This window comes from Neofelis nebulosa, chromosome 11, assembly GCF_028018385.1.
Source record: "Neofelis nebulosa isolate mNeoNeb1 chromosome 11, mNeoNeb1.pri, whole genome shotgun sequence".
NCBI classification, from domain to species: domain Eukaryota; kingdom Metazoa; phylum Chordata; class Mammalia; order Carnivora; family Felidae; genus Neofelis; species Neofelis nebulosa.
In genome coordinates, this window is record NC_080792.1 from 93,683,065 (window position 1) to 93,705,507 (window position 22,443).

At 56.9% G+C, this 22,443-nt stretch overlaps 1 protein-coding gene across 18 annotated transcripts in view; it reads right to left on the reverse strand.

Annotated features, from left to right (window-relative positions):
• RIMBP2 (RIMS binding protein 2) overlaps window positions 1–22,443 on the reverse strand; it is a 221,268-nt gene that overhangs the window by 19,177 nt on the left and 179,648 nt on the right. For 14 of the 18 annotated variants that reach the window (XM_058691506.1, XM_058691504.1, XM_058691505.1 and 11 more), the window contains 4 exons: window positions 14,335–14,486; window positions 10,913–11,374; window positions 9,627–9,770; window positions 4,416–4,574 (listed from right to left, as the gene is read on the reverse strand). In XM_058691506.1, the coding sequence (XP_058547489.1) occupies window positions 4,416–4,574; window positions 9,627–9,770; window positions 10,913–11,374; window positions 14,335–14,486 (917 nt within the window). Of the gene's footprint in view, window positions 1–1,262; window positions 1,926–4,415; window positions 4,575–9,626; window positions 9,771–10,912; window positions 11,375–14,334; window positions 14,487–22,443 lie in introns of all 18 variants that reach the window. The other 4 variants (XM_058691502.1, XM_058691500.1, XM_058691511.1 and 1 more) reach the window with 2 other exon arrangements.

The window sequence follows — 22,443 nt, forward strand, 5'->3', positions numbered from 1 at the left end:
TCTGACCACCCACGACCCTTGCCTGGTCCCAGAACCGCCCACCGCCGGCAGCGATCACGGAGGCGGGGAGATGACTGCATTTCCAAACATCCCGCCTGGACCGCGCTGTACGTGAGGTTACCAAAAACTCAAAGACAGAAGTTTCTGCGCATTATCGGCTGTGAAACTCACGGCAACGTCCTGGCCCTAATCCGAAGGCGCCAATCAATTTTCAGGGCTGACTCGGATGGTTCTCCTTTATGGACGGGTTCACTCCTAATTTGCACTAAAGGTCAGAATCATACGAGAGAGTCACAGCGAAACCTCCAGCTCACTGGGAAGTAATTTGAGTCAGGAAGTTCTCAGGGACACGGGGCATGAACGGTGGTGAGGGAGTCCCAGGAATTAGGCGGCTTGTGACAAGCAGGGGCAGGTAGTGGGGGGCTGCAGGTGGCAGGTGACTCAGCGGGGTACGGATCGGCGCCCTCTGGTGGACACACCGCGACTGCACGGGCTCAGACCGGAGGCCTGGCGCCCGGCCGCGTCTCGCCCTTGTTTTCATGGAAAAGTTCAGCGTGACAGGAGCAGATGTGCTGAAAAGAGGGCACAATATAGACATGAACGAAGCCTTGAATGAGCCCCTACTCTCCACAGCCCACTTGCAAGCCTGGAACACAAGGCAGGGGGTGCGTCTACAGCAGATGATGGAAAACCCATTCTGAAAACTGGACACAGGCAAGAAAGGGGAAGGAAACAAAACAAAAACAAAACCACTTTGGAAACAATATATAGAAATGGATCTCTTCGATAACTGCTCTTTTTTTTTCCCCCCAGTTATGGATAAAGACCAAAACACAACACCAACCAAACACCAAAACCATCAGTAAAGACTACTGGTGGTGGTCACCAACAGGTCCCTGGGGTTCGTTTTGGAAAAAAAAAAAAAAAAAAAAAGTGTTGCCAAACTTTTGGATAATCACAGTTCAGCTAACCCTTAATTAAAATTTAGATTCAGTTGCCCTTGAATTAAAGCAGCCATAATCATCGCTGATTCTGTGGGGTGGGGGTGGGGGAGGGGGTCAGTATTCGACAGCAAAGTAAAGGGATCGTCAGCGTGGGCAAAGATCAGGAAGCAATGGGACGGAAATCAAAATGCATGGAAACCAAAGCCAGCCAGCAGAGGGGCTCCCCAGGGATGGTTACCAAAATAAATCGACCGGGGGAGACAATGGAAACGGATTGGCCTGGCAAGCGGACGTGAGCAGGAAGCGTACTTCACACACCAAGGGGCCTTCTGCGGGCCCGGGACGCGGCTGTGCCTGGCGGCCAGTGGCCCTACTGTCGGGCAGTTTTACGCTTTTCTTGCAGACATCCCGCGAGCCTTGGTGAGCCAGGGGCTCCTCCCAGCCAGACCTCCTGGGGGTGGCTCTCTCTGGGCCTGGGGGGGCGCCATCGCTCCTGAGGGCGTCACCGGGGACTGCTTGCTCCCCAAAGTCCTCCTCGATGCTGCTCTGCCGGGTCAGCGTCCGTCGCCGGGCCAGCAGAGGCCTCAGGCTCCTCCTACAGCGACAGTGCCCGGGGCCTGGGCTGCACTTGGCCGTGTTCCAGAAGCTGAAGTGCAGCTCCTCCTCGTCGCTCCCACAGTCCAGGCCACTGTCCGGGCTCCTGCTGGCCGAGCGGCCGAACCGGCAGCCTCTGTCTTCCGGCACGAAGTCCTCGGCGTAGGGGCCGACCCCGGGGCCCCTGGGTTTTGCCGGGAGCCAGGACGCCGGGGGGGCCTCGTCCCCGCTGCGGGCGCGGGCCCTGGCCCTGGCGGAGCACCCTAAGCCCTGCTTGTGCGAGGACCGGAGCTGCTCCCCGTCCTCGGCTACTTCGGGGATACTGAACAGCCCCTTACTGTGGTAGGTCTGCTGGGGGTGGTCGGGGCGGCTACTCGGAAAGCACTCCTTAAAGGGTGGTGTGTTAATGCGGGGTGTGACCGAAGTGACATGGGGGAAGGAAAGAAAATAGACAGGATTAGTCTCAGACGCGGTGAGGGGCAAGCATGCGTGCACTCGGGGGCGAAAGGCATGCTCTGGCCCGGTTCTGGAATGAGAACAGAAGGTTAACGGACGGTGCCTGGGGCGGGGGCCGGCGGGAGGCGCGCTCTGAGTGGAGTGGAGGCCGCAAGTGTGGGGGGCGGTGGGCGAACAGCCGGAGGCCCGGGCGGGTCTGAACTCGGAAGTGGCAGTCGGTGCAGGGAGGCGGTCCCCACGGCGCCCCCCCCTCCTCTGCAGCTAAACGCCTGTGGGACAGTGGGGCCTCGGCCCTTGGACACATCCTGGCTGGGGCAGTGTGGCTGCACAGCCCTGTTCCGCCGGTGTCTGCAGAGGACCTGGTGGGCCTGGCCCTCTGGATCCTGGCCCCTGGCGCGGGGAGCCACGTTCCCCAGCCGCCCCACCCCCTCCCCCGCCCCGGTCTCAGGCCCAGCCTGCCTGCACAGCGCCACCCAGGAAACCGCCCCACGCCGGAGGTGACCTGGCCACTGCGAGCCCACAGGTCACACACATTTCTGTCCTCAAGGGCATCCCCGAGCCCATCCTCCACACCCACTGAGCCCACCCAGACAGCTTCTCCTTCCGGAGGCCCTCCCTGCCCCTGCGGGCAGGCCTTTCCTCCGGGACCCCCACCTGGGGCTCCACAAGCTGGGGGCCCTGGCGCATTTCCCCGGCGCTGTGGCTGGAGCTCACCGCTTGCAGGGAGGGCCTGGGCAGCGCGCCCTTGCCCTGGACCCAACCTCTCCCCTTTGCTGACCTGACGCCAGAGTCTGTGTGGGAGCAGGAGAAAGGGGTCTCACCGGGGCTTCCAAAGCGAGGCTGCCGTGGGGGAAGCTGGCCCAGCCACAGGGAACTGTGCCAAGGTGGGAAGCAGAGCCCAACCATGCCAGACTTGGTGGGACTTTCTAGAGAACTGCAAGTCCACACCAGCCTGTGAAATCTCCTGATTTGAAAACCTGTAAGAGTACCGTGGGCACAACAAAGTAAGTGAGCCTGTGGCCGCCACAGGCCAGCTCTGCCCTCTGCGAGCTAGCTCCCAGGCAGACAGGGGATTGGGGGGGGCGGGGCACTGGGCCATCAGTTTCCTAGGAACTTGTTGCTCTCCAAGCCTCCCTCTGCTTCTTTACTAAACTATTTGCAGAAAGTGCCATCCCAGGGGCTTTCTCCATCCAAAGGAGAAGCATCCTGGAAAAACGGATACAGGCTTCGCCCAGCCTAGCCACAGACACCTGCAGGCAGCTCTGAGGCCAAGCAGGGGGAGTCTTGGGGGGGGCCTGGGGGGAGTCAGGCTGGAGCAGGGGCAGCCTGGGGCCTGCCTCCCTCAAGGAAGGCTGCTGTGAGTCCGCTGGCCAGTGTTGCCTTGGGAGCTGGCAAGAGGCTGGGGGGGAGCCACCAGGACCGCCGGGAGCTGCAACCATGCAGGATTTGCATGCGCATCTGGAATGTTCTTTGGTGACAGAGGATCTCCAAGGCTCTGCCGGGGGCCTTTGCTGCGAGAACATCTGAGTCTTGTGTATGCAAGCGGGCACTGAGCTGGCAGCCAGCACCGGATGTTGCCTTCTATCCACCACTCAAAATGCCTGGCTGCGTGTCCTAGAGGAGTTCGGTGGTGGGGTGTGCTATCCCCCAGCAGAACGTTCCTCTCCGTGGCCTTTTCCAATTGCAAACCCCACAGGGGTCCCAGTAGCCAGGCGGCCCTTGATCTCCCCCGGGGTTGGGAACGGCCGCACTGCTGGCTCGGCCTGGCGCAGGGCCTGGTGCAGAGGCGGGCGGCTCATGCCCCGGGACGCGGTCAGGGTACGGGGACGCGCACGGGGACAGGCCTCCTACTGGGCTCTCCGGAGGCCTCAAGCTCATGTTCCGTGAAGGTGACCCCCATCCAGCCTGTCACTGGCGGCCGCACCAAGGACGCGGGGCTCTGGGGGTATCTGAGAAGGGGCCTGTGTGCGGAGCCCGTGTGGCCCCCGCTGCCCCGCCCTCCTCTGGCCTCCGTGCCCCGCGGAGCGTCGCGCTCCCCAGCTTCCTCCTTTCCCGGAAAATCTGCAAAACCTCTGCTGGCTCTGCTCATCCCCAGCCCTCGTCTGACTCAGACACCTGTGTCCCGGCTGCTGGCTCTGCGGTCAGCATTCAGGGCCGGGCCGGGCGTCTTCCCTGTGCCGTTTTCCTACCCCACCCCATTCCCCGTACTGAGTCGTGCACCCCCAGGGGCGAAACACGCTCTGGAGCTCCTCCTCCCGGGCTTTTGGGGCGAGCTTGGGACAGGAGACTGGAGGAGTGCCTGAACATGAGCTCAGCACCAAGAAAGAAGCCGATCGAAACGGCAGGGCGCGGCCCCGGCGGAGGGACAGGCAAAGGGGGCCCCAGGCCGCGCGGAGGGAGCCGGTGACCCGGGCCACTGACCTTGAGGGCGTTGTGGGATGTGCCGCCAGGCCGCCTCCTGCCCCCGTCCTCCAGCTGCGTCTCGGAGCAGAGCTCCTCCTCGTCCTCCTCCATGATGTCGGACAGGTCGGAGCCCCGGCTGCTCTCCGTGTGGTACTCGTCTCCGTGGCAGCAGTGCGGCTGGGGGCCGAGAGCAGGGGACACCGTGGGGCCCCCGGAGTCGGGGCCCCCGGGCTGTGCTGCCACCCTTTCCCTGCCCTGCAGCCTTGGGAGCCCCTGACTTGTGCGTGTGCGTGCACGTGTGTGTGCATATGCGTGTGTGCGTGTGCACACGTGCGTGTGGCTCCCGTCAGCAGTGACAAGGGCCTGCACGTGTCCATCCCATCAAGCGCAGGGAGCCAGGAGGGCAGGGAGAGGGCCCGGGGCTGCCCACTCGGAGCCCAGTGGGAACAGGCGCAGACCCTTGCCGGCTCAGGCGGCCACAGGGCTAGGGCACGCGGTGTGTGCAGGGTGGAGGGCGGTGGGAAGCGGGCGTGTACGCACCATATAAAGGCACTGAAGGCTCTTACAAATATCATGTGGTCTAATACGCGCACCGTGGGGCGTCTGGAGAACAGCCCAGCCTGGGCAGGCAGCGGACTGCCCCGCAATGGGCTGTGTTCACCCTGCGCCCAGCTTGGGGGCCGCGTGAATGGTTTCACGGGAAAGCCTCCTTGCGGGTTTGGTAACATGCAAACAGAAACACAAAGAGCCCGGCCAGGAGCTCAGCTGCAGTTCAGCGCCACGTCCTCACTCACGGAGCGTCCATCACCGACACCCCAGCACCGACAGCAAAACAGACTGCAACTCCCCGAAACTGAACGCCCTGACGAGCTCAGATTTACGAACGCACTCTGCATTCGCTAGATGGCGGTAAGAAAGGTTTCTTTATTTTCCTGGTGGGCGACAACACAAATGCATTTCATCGCCTCCTGCGACACACTTATTAAAAACACTCCAGCTTCCGATTACTACCCTAGATAAAAACATGCAAGCACTTCCAGCCACATTAAGCTCGTGGCCTAAGGTTTTGCCTGTACCGGCGGGGAGCAGTGGCCGGGAAGGTTCTCGGCCTGAGCCTCTGTCACCTCGGGGCTTGAGCTGTTCCAGCCGTCATTCTTTCAGTCAGGCACCAAGGAGAAGACATACAACGAATGGCTTTAAACACACAGAGACCAGGCTGATTTTAAGGAGGTCTTCCCCCAGGTGTACAGGAAGTGCCCTCCTACACGAGAACGGTCTCATCGGATTCCAACCCCGTGATGAAGGAGTTAACTCGGGATGGAAGCAGGTGTCTACTGCTCGCCAGGGACATCGTTGGTGGGAATCCTATTCCTCTCTCGGTGCTGGGCACATGATGCCCAGTGAGATGTAGCAGGGAGTGACTTTTCTCCCAGTTAAGAGAAAAGTGCCTGCCCAATATATAAATCAATTAATCGCAAACATAAGCAAACTTACCGACAGGAATACTGTAATTGCAAGGGACTGTAATACTCCACTTACAACAATGGACAGATCATCTAGGCAGAAAATCAATGAAGAAACAATGGTCCTGGGGGCGCACGGGTGGCTTGGTCGGTTAAGCGTCTGACTTAGGCTCACATCATGATCGCATGGTTCATGGGATCGAGCCCCACGTCGGGCTCTGTGCTGACAGCTCAGAGCCTGGCACCTGCTTTGGATTCTGTATCTCCCTCTCTCTCTGCCCCTCCCCTAATTCCCACTCTGTCTCTCTCTATATATCTCAAAAATAAACATTAAAACAACAACAACAACAACAACAACAACAACAACAACAATTGCCCTGAATGATACACTGGACCAGACGTACTTGACAGATATATTCAGAACTTTTCACCTAAAGGCAGCAGAATACACATTCTTTTCAAGTGCACATGGAACATTCTCCAAGACAGATCACACACTGGGCCACAAAACAGCCCTCAATAAATATACAAGAACTGAAATCATACCATGCACAGTTTCGGATCACAATGCTATGAAACTTGAAATCGACCACACACACAGAAATTTTGGAAAACCTCCAAATACATGAAGGTTAAAGAACGTCCTACTAAAGAACGAATGGGTCAACCAGGAAACTGAAGAAATTAAAAAATATATGGAAGCAAATGAAAATGAAAACACGACAGTCCAAACCCTTTGGGATGCAGTGAAGGCAGTCCTAAGAGGAAAATACATTGCAATCCAGGCCTATCTCCAGAAGCAACAAAAATCCCAAATACAAAACCTAACCACACAACCACAGGAACTAGAGGCAGAACAGCAAAGAAATCCCAAGGCCATCAGCAGAAGAGAAATAATAAAGATTAGAGCAGAAATAACCAACACAGAATCCAAAACAACAACAACAACAACAACAACAACAACAACAACAAACCAGTAGAACTGATCAATGAATCTAAGAGCTGGTTTTTTTGAAAGAATAAACAAAACTGATAAACCCCTAGCTAGACTTCTCAAAAAGAAAAGGGAGACACCCCAAATAGATAAAATCATGAATGAAAGGAGAGATCACAACCAACACCACAGAAATACAGATGACTCTCAGGAAATACTATAAAAAACTTATATGCCAACAAACTGGGCAACCTGGAAGAAATGGACAAATTCCTAAGCACCCACAGACTTCCAAAACTCAAACAGGAAGAAACAGAAAATCTGAAGAGACCCATAACCAGCGAAGAAATTGAATCAGTTATCAAAAATCTCCCAACATGTAAGAGCCCAGGACCAGATGGCTTCCCTGAGGAATTCTACCAGACATTTAAAGCAGAGTTAATACCTATCCTTCTCTCAAGCTGTTCCAAAAAGTAGAAATGGAAGGAAAACTTCCAGACTCATTCTATGAAGCCAGCATTACCTTGATTCCCAAACCAGACAGAGACCCCACCACACAGGAGAACTACAGGCCAATATCTCTGATGAATATGGATGTGAAAACTCTCAACAACATAATAGCGAATCAAATTCAACAGTACATTAAAAGAATTATTCACCATGATCAAGTGGGATTCATCCCCGGGGATGCAGGGCAGGTTCAATATTCGCACATCAATGTGATTCATCACATCAATAGAAGAAAGGATAAGAACCATATGGTCTCGTCAGCAGATGCAGAAAAAGCATTTGACAAAACACAGCATCCTTTCTTTTTTTTTTTTTTTAATTTTTTTTTTTTCAATGTTTTTTATTTATTTTTGGGACAGAGAGAGACAGAGCATGAACGGGGGAGGGGCAGAGAGAGAGGGAGACACAGAATCGGAAACAGGCTCCAGGCTCCGAGCCATCAGCCCAGAGCCTGACGCGGGGCTCGAACTCACGGACCGTGAGATCGTGACCTGGCTGAAGTCGGACGCTCAACCGACTGCGCCACCCAGGCGCCCCCACAGCATCCTTTCTTGATGAAAACCCTCAAGAAAGTCGGGATAGAAGGAATATACTTAAGCATCATAGAAGCCATTTACGAAAAGCCCACAGCTAATATCATCCTCAACGGGGAAAAACGGAGAGCTCTCCCCCTGAGATCAGGGACACGACAGGGATGTCCCCTCTCACCACTGTTGTTTAACATAGCGTTGGAAGTCCCAGCCTCAGCAATCAGGCAACAAAACGAAATCAAAGGCATCCAAATTGGCAAAGAAGAAGTCAAACTTTCACTTTTCCCAGACGACATGATACCCTAAGTGGAACACTCGAAAGACTCCACCAAAAAGCTGCTAGAACTGATACGTGAACTCCGCAAAGTCCGAGGATATAAAATTAACGTACAGAAATCGGTTGCACTTCTATACACCAATAATGAATCGGCAGAGAAATCAAGGAACTGATCCCATTTACAACTGCACCACACGCGACGGAATACCACTCGACAATGAGAAAGAATGAAACCCTGCCACCTGCAACAACGTGGATGGAACTGGAAGGTACTATGCTGAGTGAAACAAGTCAGAGAAGGACAGATGGATGTTCTCACTGATATGTGAAATGTAAGATACTTAACAGAGGACCATGTAGGAAGGGAAGGAAAAAAAATAGCTACAAACTGAAGGGGAGTCAAGCCGTAAGAGACTCTTAAATACAGAGAACAAACCGAGAGTTGATGGGAGGTTGGGGTGGGGGGAGACGGGAAAATGGGTGATGGGCATTAAGGAAGGCACTTGCTGGGATGAGCACTGGGTATTGTATGTAAGTGACGCATCATGGGAATCTACTCCCGAAGCCAAGAGCACACCGTATACGCTGTATGTTAGCTAACTTGGCAATAAATTACATTAAAAAGAGAGAGAGAGAGACAGAAAGTGTCTGAAAAGAAAGCCCCCTTCTTTTTTCTCCCTTCCTTCCTTCCTCCCTCCCTCCCTGGGGGGCTGCCACATGAGGGTGCGATTATCGGAGCCATGGCAGCCACTTTGGAACCACAAGAGGAAGGCCAAAAGCATCGAAGCTTAAGAAGCCAGAGCCCAGACGCACCTGGAAGGCTGAATCAACCTTCCTTCTGCGTGGGCTTCCTATTCCTGTATGGCTGTATGGTGGGGTAATGAAGTATGTTCATCCCCTCTGTCATCGTTAGCTGGGTGTCCTGTTTCTCGTGTTAACATCGAGGCAAGCGGAATTCTTTTAACCTTGCAGACAAAGAACCCCGATGGCTGGAGACGCTGGGGAACTTGCCCGTGGAGCTACCGCCAGCCAGGCAGGGCCAGGATGTGACCCCAAGTGTGTGAGTCCAACATCGCCCCCAAGGCCGTGACACTGCCCTGCCCTGTGTGTGCCCTGGGGGCGGGATGCGGACCCTTGAATTTCTGGTTCCCCCCAATGCCTGGCACATGGCAGATACCCAACAAACACTTTTCCCATTAGTAAAGTGAATAAACAAATGATAGGTTTTGCCCAACTTGACCAGGTGGTTATCTGTGGCTTTACCTGGCCCACAAAACCGCCCCCATGACCAGACGCCAGGACAGGGCAGTCGGGGAGTGTGGAAGCCTTCTGGAACCATCCCCGGGGGAGGTCACAAACGCACGGGCACCGTTACATCTAAAGCTCCCAAACCGACCGAGCGCCGTAACCGGGCGGGTGCCTCCTCCTCCCCCAGGGACGGGGATGGCCCTGGCCCTGCAGAGGCCAGGGCACTGAGGCTAGGGGAGGCCGGCGGGGACCCCAGTCCACGCTTACCTGCTTGCCAAGCTCTGAGCCTCTCAGGAAGTCGTCCACCGAGGCGCCCCTCCTCTTGACGTCCGGGGAGCCGTAGCCGTCCTCCTCGTCTGAGTTTACATACAGACTGCCACCCCTCTCCAGGAAGATGCTCCTTTTCTCTAACTTGGAAGGACAAGGAAAGAAGCGGTCGGGAGGGCTGCAGAGGGGAAGGGGGCCTCCAGGCCCCCACGTCTCCTGGGCTCGGCCCTTCCTTGGCCTAGCCCCCTGTCCCCCTGGGGGCCACCGTGGGCTTGGGCAGGTTTTCGGGTGCGCTGCCCCCCTCCCTTGCCAGAACCACTTCCAGTCTTTGCTGGTAACCTACAGAAACCCACGGAAAGTTCTCTCTCCATGTGTCCCATTTGCCTGGCTCTCTCGATCTGATTAACTAACGTTTTCTTGAAAAACGAGATTCAGACATTTGCTTTCTCTCCATGCCTTCCGAAAAGCGAGCTGGCCAGGGAACCAGCAGCCCCAGTCTCTGGCTCCCGCCTGCTGTCGGGGACCCTCCCTGGGGGTCTTAGAGCTGCGGGATGTGCGGCTGCCGTCCAGGAGAGCAGAGGGGCACCTGTTTACCTGCCAGGCCCTTCCTGCCCACAAAGCCTCGCCGAAAGCACCTGACATTCCGGGCCTGGGCTTCTGCTTTGTGAGACTCAGCACGGAGGCGGGGGGCCCCCCGGTCAGTGTGCGTATTCGGGACCGTTCTCGTCACAAGTCACAAATTAATGTCGAACTCTTTTTTTAAGTATTCCAGGCCCATACTGAATCAACTAGGAGATGTCACATAAAAGCCTGGATTTGTGGTGTTTCAGGCGACACTGAAGGCTGTCACTGAACCCCTCATCCCTCCTGGCTGTTCTGAATGTCCCTGTGTCTCTCAGCTCTGACCTTCAGGGTCTGCACCCTTCCGGAGGTGCCCTGACCTGGTCCCCAGCCCGGAGGCAGGCTGGCCAGCCCTGGGGACATCCCGGAAGTGGGGGCTCCCCAGCACTGGCACGGATCTCTCCATCCGGCAGCTCAGAGAGGGCGCCGTCAGGGGTCAGGCTCCTGGAGACCCTACAGGCTGGACAGGCGGAGTGGAGGGGGACACTGACCACCACGGTCCCTGTGCCAGAGCCCTGACCACAGGCCGCAGCAGACATGCTGGGCACCCCAGGAGACCGATGCACCCGAGGAAGGGATGGGGTCCTGGCCCTGGCAGGGAGGGGGGCATGGCTCCCAGCCGGGCCGAGGGACAGTGGGACCAGGGAGAAGACACCCAGCCTTACCCGGCTGCTCTCGGCCACTCTCTGCGCGGCTTCCCGGGCCATGGCCTTGGCGACGGAGGTGGAGACCGGGGTGCCCTGCGGCTGCGGCAGGATCCGGCTGGGCGAGGGCGACCGCCGCCCCGGGCCCGAGCCCTGCATGCTGGGTGGCTCCAGCATGTGGCCGTGGGCGGGGGCCGGTGCCCGGCTCTGCTCCCAGGCCTCGTCCACCATGATGTGGGGACCCGGGTGTTCCTCTTTGGTATCAGGGGCTCCGGCACTTGCTAATGGCTTCGGTGTGGGAGCAGTTCTCGGGTGGGGGGTTGGAGGCACCAGGAGGTCGGGGGGAATGGCAGCGAAGGCAGAGTCCACGGACTCGCCCTGTGCAGAGAGGGTCCGCACGGTCACGGCCTTGGCTTCCAGGCTCCGCAGCCGCACCAGCTCCACGGCCGCGCTGTCCGCCACGGGGGAGATGACCTCAGCCACCTGTCCACAGAGAGTGCTGGTCACGGGCTGCCCGCGTCCCCCCAGCTTGTCCCCCTGCACCCTGACCAGCGCGAGACAGCCTCTCGTGCCCAGGGACTGGGGCCCATCTGTGCCCAGCTAGACGCACTGCCCGGCCTGGAGATCAAATGGGCCTTAGAGAGGGGACCAGGCAGGAGTCAGGCTCCTGGACTGGGGGCTGGGGACTTCTACAAACCCTGCACCTGCCAGCTGTTGGAGGTTTCCAGGGCACAAACTAGGGCCACACTTTTTCCTTCCATGTCCGGCACCAATTCAGATACAGATGCAGGGGCCCCAGAGGCATGAGAACACTCAGTGTAAACTATGCAAGCTGGGTTGGGGGAGGGGGGCAGGCAAAGGCCACAGTGGACTTCCTGCTGCCTGAGAGGGAGGACAGCTCCTCTTATGCACATAGCCTGCCTGTGGGCTTCCCCACAGAAGTGGAGCAGAAGGGGGTCCTGGAGAAGGAGGGGAAGGAAGGGAGCAGAGGAGGTCCTGAGGGAGGAGGAGGGACAGAGGGGAAGAGTGAGGAACAGAGGGGAGTCCTGGGGAGGAGGAGCAGAGAGGAGGAGGGAGTAAGGGGAGGAGCAGAGGTGAGTCCTAGGGGAGGAGGGGAGCAGAGGGGAGTCCGGGGGAGGAGGGGAGCAGAGGGGAGTCCGGGGGAGGAGGGGAGCAGAGGGGAGTCCGGGGGAGGAGGGGAGCAGAGGGGGTCCTGACGGAGGAGGAGAGTCCTGGGGGAGGAGGGGAGCAGAGGGGAATCCTAGGGGAGGAGGGGAGCAGAGGGGGTCCTGGGGGAGGAGGAGAGTCCTGGGGGAGGAGGGGAGCAGAGGTGAGTCCTAGGGGAGGAGGGGAGCAGAGGGGAGTCCTGGGGAGGAGGGGAGCGGAGGGGAGTCCGGGGGAGGAGGGGAGCGGAGGGGAGTCCGGGGGAGGAGGGGAGCGGAGGGGAGTCCGGGGGAGGAGGGGAGCAGAGGGGGTCCTGACGGAGGAGGAGAGTCCTGGGGGAGGAGGGGAGCAGAGGGGAATCCTGGGGGAGGAGGGGAGCAGAGGGGGTCCTGGGGGAGGAGGAGAGTCCTGGGGGAGGAGGGGAGCGGAGGGGAGTCAGGGGGAGGAGGGGAGCAGAGGGGAGTCCTGGGGAGGAGGGGAGCGGAGGAGAGTCCGGGGGAGGAGGGGAGCGGAGGGGAGTCCGGGGGAGGAGGGGAGCGGAGGGGAGTCCGGGGGAGGAGGGGAGCAGAGGGGGTCCTGACGGAGGAGGAGAGTCCTGGGGGAGGAGGGGAGCAGAGGGGAATCCTGGGGGAGGAGGGGAGCAGAGGGGGTCCTGGGGGAGGAGGAGAGTCCTGGGGGAGGAGGGGAGCGGAGGGGAGTCAGGGGGAGGAGGGGAGCAGAGGGGAGTCCTGGGGAGGAAGGGAGCGGAGGAGAGTCCGGGGGAGGAGGGGAGTGGAGGGGAGTCCGGGGGAGGAGGGGAGCGGAGGGGAGTCCTAGGGGAGGAGGGGAGCAGAGGGGAGTCCTGGGGAGGGGGGGAGCGGAGGGGAGTCCGGGGGAGGAGGGGAGCGGAGGGGAGTCCGGGGGAGGAGGGGAGCAGAGGGGAGTCCTAGGGGAGGAGGGGAGCAGAGGGGAGTCCTGGGGAGGAGGGGAGCGGAGGGGAGTCAGGGGGAGGAGGGGAGCAGAGGGGAGTCCTGGGGAGGAGGGGAGCGGAGGAGAGTCCGGGGGAGGAGGGGAGCGGAGGGGAGTCAGGGGGAGGAGGGGAGCAGAGGGGAGTCCTAGGGGAGGAGGGGAGCAGAGGGGAGTCCTGGGGAGGAGGGGAGCGGAGGGGAGTCCGGGGGAGGAGGGGAGCGGAGGGGAGTCCGGGGGAGGAGGGGAGCGGAGGGGAGTCCGGGGGAGGAGGGGAGCAGAGGGGAATCCTGGGGGAGGAGGGGAGCAGAGGGGGTCCTGGGGGAGGAGGAGAGTCCTGGGGGAGGAGGGGAGCGGAGGGGAGTCAGGGGGAGGAGGGGAGCAGAGGGGAGTCCTGGGGAGGAGGGGAGCGGAGGAGAGTCCGGGGGAGGAGGGGAGCGGAGGGGAGTCCGGGGGAGGAGGGGAGCGGAGGGGAGTCCGGGGGAGGAGGGGAGCAGAGGGGAATCCTGGGGGAGGAGGGGAGCAGAGGGGGTCCTGGGGGAGGAGGAGAGTCCTGGGGGAGGAGGGGAGCGGAGGGGAGTCAGGGGGAGGAGGGGAGCAGAGGGGAGTCCTGGGGAGGAGGGGAGCGGAGGAGAGTCCGGGGGAGGAGGGGAGCGGAGGGGAGTCCGGGGGAGGAGGGGAGCGGAGGGGAGTCCGGGGGAGGAGGGGAGCGGAGGGGAGTCCAGGGGAGGAGGGTGCAGGGGAGCATACCGCCTGCAGGTGGCAGTGTTTAAGGACAAGGCAGGCCGATGTCAGAGAGGAGCCTGCACTTGCGAGGTCACCCTGGGTCCTCGGGGTAACAGCAGGATGGACAAAAGCTTCCCAAGCCTCCCCCAAGGCAGCCACGTCTGTGTCATGGCCCAGGACAGAGTTGGGCCTCGTGTGCTGAGGTGCGGCTGTCTTGCTCAGTGCTCCCAAGGAGGGCTCCCCTTGGCCGCTCCACAACACCTTGTGGAGTTTGTGAGCCCGTCAGCGGCGGGGAGGGGGAGTGCTGATTTTGTGGGGACGGAGAAGTGAGTTTTCACTACTGAGGGGAATTGCAAGAACCGCCCATGGCAGAGCAAACATTGTGGGAGGAGGGCAAAGAAGATTCTGGAAAGGGGAAGGACAGGAGAGAAGGGGGCTGGGGTGTTCTGCGGGGGGCGGTGGGCACCCCTCTGGGTGCTGTTTAGGAAGTGCTGGTGGTCCTGGGGGTGGAGGAGAGAGGGGAGAGGGAGGGCGCCCCCAAGTGCTCACCCCTCCAGGAGCAGGTGCGGGCAGGCCCCGCCCCCACACGCCACCGAACCAGAACTCACCCTCTGCCCTTTTGCGTACACGCCGTAGCCGGTCACGTTCGCCCCGTTGGACAGCCCGGCAGTCGTCAGGGCGGGTGGCTTCCAGGAGACCTGGACGGTTGCTGGGGTGGGCCCAGCGTGGACGGTGACATCTTGGGGGGGCGCCGGAGGGCCTGGGGGCACAGAAGGCAGCACTTTCAGGGCACGGCCCTCTGGCAGGCGGGCGGCTGCTCTGCCCACTGCTCTCACCTGGGAGGACAGCGCCGGGCCAGGTCGCCAGGGCAGGAGGTGAGGGTGAGGAAAGGCAGAGGCAGCAGGAGGGCGGAAGCTCCCGGCGTGCACCGCGGCTCTGCCGCTCACCTGGACGCTGATCCGCCCTCCGGGGCCACCTGCGCCCTGCTCCCGGCCCACCAGGTGGATGCAATTACCCGCCACGGGATCGGCTCAGGTCGCGCTAGGAGATACCCGCGTTTGGGAGACGAAGGCGATCCCTCCCTCTCTCCCTGCCCCTCTCCCTGCTTCCCCCTCCCCTTCCTCTCTCTGTCCATCAGACTAGACAGGACGCAGGCGTGGGCCACGTATCTTGCCACCCCAGGGAGGGGACAGAGCTGAGCGACAAGACACGGGTGCGAGGACACCATCTGAACCTGAGAGCCCAGCTGTGCACACAGGTGCATGTCGTGCCTCAGCCGGTCTGGACGTGCCCACTGGTCTTGAGCAGCCGGTTCAAGCCACGTGGAGGCAGTGGCCGTGTCCCCGGTCCTTCTGGCGGCTCCTGGTGACAACAGGATCGCCAGTGCTGCCTGTCACCCACGGGTGACCTCCTTTCCCGTGGGTCTGGTGCCAACCCCCCACCACACATCTTCCTGTTGGAACGTGCGTGGCATTTCACTTGGAAGTGAATGTGTTCATAACTTCCAGGAGGAAGGCCTTGAGCCCCACACGCCTTGCTACCGTCCCCCCAAGGCATGAATTTCCGGGTGGGAGGGCACCCGCTGTCCGGCGAGGCTCCTCCGTGAGCCACACGTTCTTCCACGTGCCACGGGGTGCTCACACAGGCCTCGGGTGGCCGCGCGCACCCACTCTGCACACGAGGCGATCAAGGTTCAAGAGAAGTCGCTGAGCCATCAAGTGTGGGAGGCGGGGCTCACGCCCACACCTGCCCACGGCCCACTTGCAAGGGCAGCTTCGAGTCCACTGTCAGACACCCGCCGTGAGGAAGGTCCTCCCGCTGTCTTCGCAGCCTGGCCAGGAGGGAAGTTCTACCCGGACAGCTCCCTCACACGTGACGTGCTACCAAAGGAAGGCGTGCTGAGGGCCTGACCAGAGAGCAGACGTCCTCTCCTCTGTGCTCCCCCATCCACTCACCGCTCGGCGCTGACTTGGCTCCTCCTGGATGCCAGACCTGTCGCTTTGTAACCACATCCTCCTAGAAACGCAAACGAGCCAGAGGCAGGATGGACAGGACAGGGTGCAGATCAGAGGGCACCGGAGCCTGCCCGCCCAGGTTCAAGTCCAACATCCGCCAATTACTGGCATGGGACCTTGGACGACCGCTCGCCCTTCCTGTCTTTATTTAGTCACTGTATCTAAAGACAGACGCAAGACAGCACCTACCGGCAACAACGGCTACGTACTCACTAGAACATCGTCGTCATGTTACTATTCTGCCTCTGCTCAGACAGCTACACTCAGTTTCCAAACTTCCCTCTCAGTAAGACGGGCCATGTGACAGACTTCCGCACAGCAGCCCTCCAAAGACTCCCCAGGTGAACCTTCAAGGCCTTGCCCCTTGTGGTGGTCTGAGGAGGAGATGACCCCCGGGGGCAACCTTAGAGGCCACGTACTGGAAAGGGTGAGGCCACGGGATGGACGTGCCCGGGTCCCCAGATGGCCGCTGGAACAGAGCTGCCCACCAGGAACACGTGCGTCGGATCGACTCGTGCGCAAGCCTCTGAGAAATCACAGTTTCTAACATACAATAAACAATCAGTATCACCAAGCTCACCGAGCTGCGCGACGAAGAGAACTAAGATGTACGTAAAGTGCTCATAAGAGCACACGGGCCCAGAGTAAGTGCCATCTGTATGCTTACTGTTGTTACCGGTCGTTTCAACTTGACCCCGAGGGCACGATACTGCTCCCCCTCCCATAAAAGACACTGAAATCCCCACCTTCTATATCAGAAGTGGAGGGCCATTCTGGAGGGAACAGTCCTTTGGGTGGGAATCACCTGTTTCAGTGGCTGCTGGTAGTTGGATGGTGTCTGACCAGACTCCGGGGATTTCGCGGGGAGGAGTCTGTGCTCAGTCTCCAAGGGTGACTGTTCCTTCTCAAGCACTGCTAATCGCATCAACCGTGAGTGCCGTCTGTCTCCCTTCCCTGTGATTGGTCACCATCGCGGGCTCACCCCCAGAGCATGGGACAGATCGCGGGGGCTCTCATCCACTCACAACTGACTGGCTGCCAGGGCTCTCAGAAACACCGTGGGGCACCACTTCCCCGAGTCTCCCCAACACTGTCCTCGTGACCTGGTTGCGTTCACAAGATGAAAGCAATCAGTGGTTCTCGTCAGAGCCAGACTGCTCTCCTTTGTCGCAAAGAACACCCAGCAGGGAGAAAAGCAGCCCACGCCTCATGGCAGAGAGAAGACTCTCGACCCATTTCAAAATGCTTCCCGTGAACACGCCCAACGTGGTTCATCCCGCGCTACGGGGTAGAGAGGGCGGACACCGTGGTTTGCACTTTTTTTTTTTTTTTTTTTTTAATTTTTTTTTTCAACGTTTTTTATTTATTTTTGGGACAGAGAGAGACAGAGCATGAACGGGGGAGGGGCAGAGAGAGAGGGAGACACAGAATCGGAAGCAGGCTCCAGGCTCCGAGCCATCAGCCCAGAGCCTGACGCGGGGCTCGAACTCACGGACCGCGAGATTGTGACCTGGCTGAAGTCGGACGCTTAACCGACTGCGCCACCCAGGCGCCCCTGTTTGCACTTTTTAAGATGGGAAACACATAGCAAATCCCACACGTAACCAGATTCCTTCTCATTCTCCCCTAGGGCACTGCCCAGCTAGCTCGTGTGAGAGACAGAGTCCAAGCAGAAAGTGGCAGGCAGTCTTGCTAGATCGTGGAACTGGAAGTTGGCATTCAGTGATGGCAGAGATGACAGAAATCGAGAAGAGAAATCCCGGAGAGGGGCGATGCAATGCAACAGGATCCCTAACCTCTGTGTGCCCGTTCCCCTCACGCTATTTACGCAGTGGCTCCTAAGTCGTGCCTGTGCAGGGCAGACAAGGATGCAAGGAACATACAGGAAAGGAAAACAGCCAGACGGCTGCAGAGTTCAGTGGTGATTCTGAGAGCTGCCTGGCGCTGAGACGAAGGATTTGGGGTTCAAGTCCTGCCAAGTCAGAGGAGCCTGGGTTTTCCACTGGAGACACGGAAGGTCCAAACCACAGAAGCTGGGATCATACATCAGGATGGAGGGCTGCATTCTAAAGGCAAAAATGAAATACACCCAACCAAATAAAGCTAAAACAAGCATATACTAGACGTAGATACGTCGCAAGTAATATAACTGTCTGCAAGGATAAACCTCAACACCCTCCAGAGGTGCTGTTGTAGCTGTTACTGAAAAAGGTAACAGAATTCAGTCTCCACAGTGCATAATCTACACTGTCCAACACACAATGAAAGTCCCCAGATGTGGAAAGAAATGAGTGAATATGTGATTGAGAGAAAAAACGGTCAGGAGACACAGGCCCATATGTGACTCAGGTGTTAGAATTAGCAAAGACTTTAAAACAATTATTACAAACAGGTTAAAAATGTATAGGTAAAGATGAACGTGACAGGCCAAGAGATGGGAATCCCCAGAGTGATAAGAAAATTAAAAAAAAAAAAAAAAGAACCAAATGAAAATCCTAGAACTGAAAACTCCAATGGCCAAAATAAAAATTTCATTTAATGGTCTTAACAGCAGATTGGACACTGCAAAAGACAGATCTAATAAAGTTGAAGATATTATCATAGAAATTATCCTAACTGAAACACAATGAGGAAAATGATTTAAAAAATTAACAGAAGTTCATACATCTGTATGACATTAGCAAGCAATTTGACTCACGTACAATTAGGTTCTCAGACAGGAAAGACAGAATAAGGTAGAAAAAATGTGGAGATATAAAATTTGAAATTTGCAGAAAAACTACCACCAGTACCACCCTTATATCAAGGATTGTCAGTAAATTTCAAAAAAGACAAAGAGAAAAATCTTGAAAGCAGTCAGGGAATGAATGGGACAATAGAAAACTCAGCTGACTCCTTGTAGAAATAGGGAAGGCCAAGAGAAAAGGAATGACATTTCCAAAGTCCTGAAATTTAAAAAAAAGCCTAGAATTCTATATCCAGAGAAAAAATTATCTTTAAATAAATGTGAAATAATGAGGATTTTTTTTTTTTAACCTAAGCAAAAGAATTCTGCAAGAGACGCTAAAGGAAACTGTTCAGGGCTAAAAGGAAATCATAACAGATGGAAATGTGGACCAAAAAGGGATATAACATTATTATAACACAATAAAACATGTGATAGAATATATAAAAGCAATAGCAAAAATGAAGGTGCATAAGTGGAATTATACACTGGTACTATTCTTCTGTTATAAATAAGATTATGTTATTAATGTAAACTAATTCTTAATAAGCTAAATAGGCATGTGTTACTCCCTACATCAATCTTAAAACAAATATAAAGAGTTATAACAACAACAACAAAAGAGTCAGCAGAGGAGAAAATGGAATAGAAAAAAAACTCTTAGTTGATCCCCACCCCCACCCCCACCCCCAGACACAAAAGCAGGGAAAGATGAAGAAAGAAACCAGACAGGACAAATGAAACATGAAGAACAAATGGCAGACTTAAAGTCATATCAATCATTGTACTAAACGTGAAGGAACTAAAGATTCCAATTAAAAGGCAGAGACTGTCATACTGTTATAACACCAAGACCCAATCACAGACCACTTGCAAGAGACATACAAAAAATAAAAATACAAAGAACTTGAAAGGTTAGGAAGAGATATAACATGCAAATACTAAGCGTGGAAAAGCTGGTAGTCCTGTGAGTATCAGACAAAACAGACTTCAAGACAAAAACTAATTATCAGAGACAAAGAGGTGCATTTCATTACAAAAAAGGAGTCAATTCATCATGAAAAACTAACAATTTTAAATGTGCATGTGCCAGGGCGCCTGGGTGGCTCAGTCGGTGAAGCGTCCGACTTCAGCTCAGGTCATGATCTCATGGTTCGTGGGTTCAGGCCCTGCGTCGGGCTCTGTGCTGACAGCTTGGAGCCTGGAGCCTGCTTTGGATTCTGTGTCTCCTTCTGTCTTCCCCTCCCTGGATCACACTCTGTGTGTCTCTCTCTCTCAAAAATAAATAAACATTAAAAAAAACATTAAAAAATATTTTACAAAAATGTGTATGTGTCTACTAATGGAGCTCCACAATATATAAAGCTAAAATGAGAACACTGAAGAAGAAATTAGACACACAGACAATAACTCTCAATGACCGGATAGACCAAGCAGACAAAACCCAGGAAGGACATCAGGAATTTACAAGTTCTATCGATAGGTCTCTCATGGCCCATCTGGGAAGCAGCCTGCCCTTCCTGCAGCCACGGGGGACTCTGCATGCAGGCTCCTGGTCACGATCTGCTTTGAATCTTGGAGGCTGCAAATACCAAGCCAGGCCCAGCAGGCAGGGGGACAGGATAGCTCGGGAGAAATGCCAGCCCCTCTGTCCTCACTCAAGTATGCAATTCACCTGGCACTGGGAGAGTGGGGGTCACGCAGGGCAACGTTTGGCCCAGGCTGGAGGGAGGAAGTCAGGCCACTCCCAGTGAGCAGGCCTGGCCTCTTCAGGGGCCACAGGGGCCCCTTCAGGGGCCCGCTGCCAGCTGGGAATGATGTGCCTTGTTTGTCTAGGCCCTGCTGGGTCCCGTAGCTGCTGGAGTCCTTTTGAGGAAATGCTGTATGCAGTGTTGCAAACCCTAAAGATAATCTTAAATTCTGATCTGAAATCTGCCGGTGAACGCCACTTTTAATTCCACACCAAGAATTTAGGTACCACAACGGCTACCACTGAAAACGTTTCCTGCCCCAAACCATTCACATGGCTGGTGTCCCAAAGCACACACATTGCCCATCCCACTGCTGATGACTGTCCCTGGGACATGCAGGGACAGTTACAATCCCACCTGCGAGATCCGGTATTGGCTTGCTCGGGACCCACGAGATCTGTCTCCTGGGGTGTGAGTGGCTTCTCGTAAAGGAGGGACTCTGGAACTCGTGATGTGCCAGCCTTTCTGCAGAGCGGGTCGCTCTATCCAGACCAGTTTTCTGAGGGCTTGCGCCGCAGCCTGTGGCTAGCACCAGTCTTCAGAAACCCCGTTAACTCGTTCAGGGTCACCAGTGTTCCCTTGACCACCTGGCTCTGGCACTTTGGAAGTCGATTAAGCTATCAGGCCTCATTGTTCTTAAGGGCAATGGCCAAGAGCGGAAACCGGTCTGGGATCTGCCTCGGTGCTCACTTCTACCTACGGTGGAATCACACTACAGGATTCGTGGGTGAAGAAAGCCTGGTAACTGCCGTTCCGCCACCCCCGGCCCAGCTCCCCACACTCGGGCCCAGAGATGCGGACCAGCGGGAGCGGCGCTCACGTCCGTCACGTCGGGGTGCCTCGAACGAGTCATACCCGACACGAGTTCAGAGGGGCTGGTCTAGGAGCACCCCTTTCCTCCCACGCAGGGCAAGCTGCCCCCAGGCCTTCCACTCACTCCACTCACCACGGACAGGACACCGCTCCTTCTGGTCAGGAGACAGAAACGTTTGCGACGAACCCAATGTTGGGTCCACTACTCCCAGAATTCACGGGCTCAAATCCTCACCTCCAGACCCCGAATCTGCCGGTGCCTCGGTCTCACATCCAGCCTCCAGAGTTGTGAGGCCAGACCGTCCGCTGCGTGAGCCCTCAGGCTTATGGACGAAGACATCGGTGACGGGGAGTTAAGCTGTGGCACACGACCCGTGCTCACATCCCACCTGGACCCCGTCCTCTCCATCGCACCCTGGGCTTCTGTAGAAGCCTCCGGGGGGGACCAACGCGTGTGCCCCCTCGTCCCTCCTGAGCCCCCACGGAGCCCTGAGCTTGGTGTGTCTTGTCTCTTGTGCCCCCAGCACTGACCCACAACCTCACGGTAGGCTTCAGGGGAAAGGGGGGTCCTTGTTATCCCAGTTTTCATGACTGACACCGGTGGCCGGTCAGGGAATCAAGTCAGCACGGAAGACAAAGGCGCTGACCCTTTACGACTCGTCTCCTCCTCAGACCGCCTCCCGCCGTCGGGTAGAGTCTGCCCCCCTGTCCGTGGGTCAGGCTGCTTTGTGGGTCAGGCGCCCATTGATTACAGGCCTGGCACACGCTGGAAAACACGACGACACGGAAGTAAACCATCACGAACTGAAAAGCCCACGTTGTGTGGGATGGAAGACATTATGCAGCCGCTTAAAATGATCCCGGAGAGGGGCGCCTGGGTGGCGCAGTCGGTTGAGCGTCCGACTTCAGCCAGGTCACGATCTCGCGGTCCCTGAGTTCGAGCCCCGCGTCAGGCTCTGGGCTGATGGCTCGGAGCCTGGAGCCTGTTTCCGATTCTGTGTCTCCCTCTCTCTCTGCCCCTCCCCCGTTCATGCTCTGTCTCTCTCTGTCCCAAAAATAAATAAAAAACGTTGAAAAGAAAATTAAAAAAAAAAAAAAAAATGATCCCGGAGAAGAAACGAACTGTTTGTGAAAACTACTGACAAGCGAGGTTCGGCAGGACGGGATTAACGAATCACAGAGGTCCGACAAAGGGGCGGCTGAGACGGGCACTTCCGGGGGATCTCGCGAGTAACTTGGGACTAAGAGACGATCCGCAGGAGACAGGTTACACCCTTGAACGTTCTCGAAGAATGACCTTCTTGGCTCCAAGAATGCTGCTCTTCCCGCCGGTACCCAGGCTCCCCCCCGCCGGGCACAGCTGACCTACATGGAAGGGCGGCCTTGGACGGGCCCCACAGCAAAGAGCAGCAC